At 42.6% G+C, this 5796-nt stretch overlaps 1 protein-coding gene across 1 annotated transcript; it reads left to right on the forward strand.

The window, feature by feature from the left end:
* The first annotated feature begins 1145 nt into the window (after positions 1–1145).
* Positions 1146–2053, forward strand: LOC128737761 (tetratricopeptide repeat protein 36 homolog). Its single transcript, XM_053832466.1, has 3 exons — positions 1146–1346; positions 1413–1604; positions 1723–2053. The coding sequence occupies exons 1-3, from the start codon at positions 1214–1216 to the stop codon at positions 1962–1964; spliced, it is 567 nt and encodes a 188-aa protein (XP_053688441.1). The 5' UTR covers positions 1146–1213; the 3' UTR covers positions 1965–2053.
* Positions 2054–5796: the final 3743 nt, after the last annotated feature.

Genomic DNA, 5796 nt, shown 5'->3' on the forward strand with positions numbered 1-5796 from the left:
AAGCTGTTAAAACCCTCCTGGTGGGTCCAGGCTGTGGCACGTTCTCGTGGTGTGATCTTATCTGTCCGAGGTTTTTAACCAAATCGGCCAGTATTTTAATGATAACTGAATTAGTTCATTCGTTCGACTAGCGACTACTAGATTTTTCCAGGTCAAAACATGTTTTTGAACGGTCAGTTCCCCATCTTCTATTTATATCTGGATCTTCTATCGTGGATGTCCACCGCCCTGTAAGTGCATCCGAGAAAAACCGTTTTTCGGTGAAAATATGATAAATTTAGTTCGCCGTTCGGTAATCAGGCGATTTTGATGTGACGCTATGAATTTTCCTGCAAGGGAAAAACATATCGCTCGCTCTGGTAGCAAAGGAACACAGACTTTTTCTACATTTTCTCCTTTCTGGCAAGTTTCATGATGCAGTAGAGTCCTATCATCAGCAGTTCCTAGTTAATTTTCCCATCGTCAACGCCACCCTTAATTTGTTCCCAAGGTTCTTGTCGATTGGTCCAACAGGTATTCTTTCTTTGTTTGCTCGTTTTTTTCACCAATTCCAATCCTAGACGGAGGCACATAAATGATAACGGTCGTTGATAATTTCACAATAATAGTGAACAGATTCCGTTCAAAAATAGTCAGCGACTAATGATTGAATCTGTTTGAAAAAGGATGCAAATAATTGAACTTTCGTTGTTAGAAGAATGTATTGAACTTACAAGAGAATACATTCGTAATGTCGGACTACTTTTAAAAGATTTCGGTACTGAAAATGAAAACAGAAACTGCTAAGAGTGCTAAATTCGCCACGCAAAAATGGTACAAATAGGTTCAACGTTCTAAATCTTAATCACAACATTTTCAACTAAAATTTTGCCCTGCCTAGCCACGTCAATGTTAATAATAGAGTTTTAAAGCAATTTCCATTCAGCAACCAGTACTAAAATTTCGAACGATTCAGTACGCTCGAGAAGTAGCGAACACCCCCTAAAGAACGGGTTTTTGTTGTTTTGATTTCCAATGGAACCGTACTGCGTCTTCTAATGACTAGCTATCGGCTTGACAACTTCGGTCAAATACTGGTCAGTGCAGGTATGCAAATCAAGTTTGTTTGTTTGTACTGACTGGGCGATGGCTCGCGGATATTTTCTAACTTTATAACATTTCTCTCAGTCGAACAGTAGAGTTCTTTCGATCGTGTTGTTAAACGTGAAAAATAATGACTACTCTAAACCGAGATTGTCTCAGCGAACACGACCGCCAGGTGCTGGAGTCGATCTTCAATCCGTCCCAGATTGGCGGAGAGGAACTGCTCTATAATGGCAAAGAAGAGTTTCCCGAAGACTTGCAAGGTATATTCTATGAGTTAAAAACTAGTGTTCTGTTTTGCAGAGCAAATTAAAATTGAAAATTTCTAGACCGAGTGGAACCAAACAACCCAAACATTATCGAATCGAAAAAACTAGAATTGATAGCAATCCAACTGGCTGAAGATGGTAAACTACCGGAAGCAATCCTACAGTTTACAAAAGCCATTCAAGTAGCACCGGAGCGGCCTGCGCCGTGGAATAATCGAGCCCAAGCTTACCGCTACTTAGGAAACGAAAAAAGTGAGTCAAATTTTCGTACGCTCTGGTGGCCCATAGCGAAAACACGATGCTTCGTGCTTAAAGCTTTCTGCGCCATAAGGAAAGCGGTACACCATAAAGTAGCTTTTTATTTTTACAGCGGCACTGGAAGACATCGAGCAGGCGCTACAGCTGTCAAATCGCAGCGGCCGAACGGGCTGCCGGGCGCTTTGCCAGCGCGGCGTACTGCGAAGAAAGAACAACGATCTGGACGGCGCCCGAGCCGACTTCGAGGAGGCGGCTAAGCTAGGCAGTAAATTTGCCCGCACGCAGCTGATCGAGCTAAACCCGTACGCGGCCCTGTGCAATCAAATGCTACGGGAGGTGATGAAGGTCCAGTGAGTGGCGGAACTTGTACTTGATATTTTGTAGAATAAAAATAATGATTTTTGAGCATGTTTTCAATAAAGATAGATATTTTGGAATAAGTTTTCAACAAAGATAGATTGGATAAGTTATTAGTAGCATCGTTAAATCGGTTGAAAAAAACGTACATTTTTATCTGCTTGATTTCTGACACATTGCTTCAACGGTGTTTGGTTTGTACCGGTTTTATTTTATAATTTTATTGCAGTACAGTAAGATTTCGAATTTGGCAACAAATGCGTGTCGCCTATGTTTCCAAAATCGAAACCGTGCCAAAATCGTGACCCTTTTTCGATATGAAAAAAATTGAATGTAAATGCTTTAGAAATTGACTAAATATCATTATTCAACGACTGCAACCATTTTATGCTTAAAAAGTCCGCCAAAAGCTATCCGTCCGGTGCAAATAAGTTATTGACACTCTGCGGTAAGACGTAGTCCTACGGTAATAAAAATATTGTTCAAAACAACATAATTTTTTTTCATGAACATACTAAAGGCATCATTTTTTCGTCATTTAAAGCATGTTTGCAGAAACGGATTGATATTTCCGCACATTTTTAGAAGTGAAATATCTTGTGTTACCAAAAACGAAAACTTTTGTTGCCAAAATCGAGGCATGTTAAAACCGAACCATGCCAAATTCGAAATCCCACTGTATTACCTATCCGGAAAAAATTAACCAAATGGCAAAAAATGGCTGACATAATAAACAAAACATAGTGTCGTGGTCCAAGCATAGTACACTATTGAAATTGTGTAGCTTTTTTGGCTAATCGCTATCGCAGTCGAAATAATGTTAAAAATGTTTACCCCTAGAGATCAAGCTGCATATTGAAATCCCGTAGAAATTTAATTTTATACGCTAGTATAGAGTAAGGAGGGGTAAAAGTGCGATGGGGGTAATAGTGTGATTCAATGATTTATCGGTGCAGATTCCGAGTAAATTGACTACATTGGCATGGATGGGTGACTACTTTGACAGCTTGAATCTAACGTAAATTTTGGTTGCTTACGAAACATAGTTGCTGAGTTATGTGCAGGCGGTTATACGGCAAATACGATATCAACAGGAGGATATTACCTGTTGAAAATTTGTAGCAGCGTTCTAGATCACTCACATAGCTGTTTTGAAAATACGTTGAAAAGAATTTACAAAATATGTTTCGCTTCTCCATAATTTAATCAAACCCCGTCAAGCGCCTTGCGGAGTAAAAGTGCGATTCACGGACGGGGAAAAAGTGCGATTCATGGACGAGGCAAAAATGTATAGCTAATTATATACAGCTTTAGGCACTATATTACAGATACTCGAAATGGAAGATCTACAAAAAACTGTGTGCTCTACAGATGTTGGCCAAAGGAAAAAAATTTTATGAAACAAAAAACAAACGTTTGGAAAAGTATCGATCTGACCGAGGCTGCAATACACCAGCGCAAAATAGGAAAGGTGCAAATTGAGAATATTCCTTACTGAAACATGCCGCAGATTGAAAATAATATGGTTTTGTTAGCTACTGCTGTGCTAATTTCATGGATTTGAGCTTCGCACTTTTGCAAGTGGGGTAAAAGTGCGAATCGGCACTTAATCAGAAGAATGAAGAATTTATGTTGTATAACACTATTATTCCAGATGATTAATAGTTGAATGTAAAGACATTGAGTTACTGCATCACTATAAAATATGTTTTGCTGTTGTCCTTTATATCTCACGAAAATTGATGACAACTTCAAACATCGCACTTATGCTGCGCTATACTCTATAGGATAGCTGCTGCAGTAATTATTTCCAATTGAACTATGTGATAATATGATGAGGTACATGCAACTGAGAGTCTAAACTAGTAGATTCCTTCCCCCTTACAAACGCTAAGTACGAGCCATCAGCCTTTTACGTTTACAAGCGCTTGGACAGGTAAGACGCATTTTGTGTGCATTGCGGTTTCCCGTGTCAAATAATCCTACGGAGTGTTGGGTAATGGGCCGGGGCCGTATGTTGTTGTTTCAGGAACACCGGCGATAAGTATTCGACAGATTTGGTTCAATATTCGTTGGTCAGGTGATCCGCAGGTGGCCTTGTGGATAACTTTGCAAGAAAAAAAGTAATTTTGATCAGCAGGCCTCGGGAAGCTCTAAAGTTATCGGTCGTCTGGTGTGCAGGTCATGGATCCGATAACCGGTCTCGATACATCGGTTCCCTACGATTGGCTAGCCGTGAGAATCAGAGATGTATTATCAGCGGAAGTCGTGCTTACTATGGGCTTCACAAACAATTGCGGTCGAGCAGACTAAGTCCCCGTACAAAGTGCACCCTGTACAAGACGCTTATTAGACCGGTTGTTCTCTACGGGCATTAAACATTGCTCGAGGGGGACCTGTGAGTGCTCGGAGTTTTCAAACGACGAGTGCTAAGAACGATCTTCCGCGGCGTACAGGAGAACGGAGTATGGGGGCGGAGCATGAACCATGAACTCGCACAACTCTATGACGAACCCAGTATCCAGTAGGTGGCTATAGCTGGACGGATACGATGAGCAGGGCATGTTGCAAGAATGTCGGACAACTACCCTGCAAAGAACCATCTTTGTTCGTCTCAAATCCGGTAGGCACAAGACGACCAGCAGCGCAGCGAACAAGATGCTTAGACCAGGTGGAACGAGATCCGGCGGAGAGTACTCGACGTCCGAGGAATTGGAGAGCGGTAGCCCTCAACCGAGTTACATGGAGAAACTTGGTTGCACAGAGTGTCTTAGGACGGCAAGCCACCTAGGTAAGTAAGTTACCATTGGCTAGCTAGGAAATTTCCCTGGTAGGGGCTCAGGGGGTGCCTTATATAAGCGCCATCGTCATCATTGTCGTCAGCAGCATAGAGCCGAGGTGGCTCGTACTGTTTCAAGCAGTCGTCTCCATTCAACTCGATCTTGCCACTCGCCGCCAATTTTACAGTCGTCTCAGAAATCGCAAATCACTTTCGACCTGGTCGAGCATTCCTGCACGTGGAGCCCCTTTGTTCCTGGTGCCGGTGGGATTGTTGAAGATAACTATTTTCGTCGCATTACCGTCCGGCATCCTTACGACGCGTCTGAACCACAGTAGCCTACCGATTTTCACTAGATGTGCAAGCAGCGCCTGTAGCTCCTGATTGATACGCCTCCCCCACTCTCCGCTTTTAGTTTGTACAAATATCGTCTGTAGTACTTTTCACTCGCACACGGCAAGGGCGCGTATGTCCTCCATGAGCAGCGTCCCGGCTTTAACCCCGTAAAGAACTACCGACCTTGAACAGCATGTTGATCTTGTGCAGCGATGTTGAACAGCATGTAGAATAAGCCGTCACCTTTCAACCCTCGCTGCGCCTCGAAGGGATTCAAGAGGTTCAACTTAACGCTGATCAGTTCAGTCAGTTTATGCGGAAAACCGTATTCTTGCATTATTTGCCATACAGGTGGTCTCGATTGACTATATCGTATGCTGCTTTAAAAAAAATAAAGATGTGATTCGTGGGCACGTTGTAGTCCCGATATTTCTGCAAGATCTGTCGGATGGTAAAAATATTGTCTGTAGTTGCACGAGCCCCGTTTGAGCCTGCCTGGTAATTCCCTATGAAACCATGTGCTATCAGTGACAACCGGTGTAACAAGATCTGGGAGAATACCTTGAAGGCGGCTTTACCAACGCTACGCCTGTCCTTCCATCCATTTCCATCGGTTACTCCTCCTCCTCATAAACCTTGAAAATTACCCAGTGTAGAGCCGCTGCCAGCGTTTCTCGGACATATTTATAAAGTTCTGCCGGTAGACGGTCCTTA

Source organism: Sabethes cyaneus, chromosome 2, assembly GCF_943734655.1.
Source record: "Sabethes cyaneus chromosome 2, idSabCyanKW18_F2, whole genome shotgun sequence".
In the NCBI taxonomy this organism is placed as follows: Eukaryota; Metazoa; Arthropoda; class Insecta; order Diptera; family Culicidae; genus Sabethes; species Sabethes cyaneus.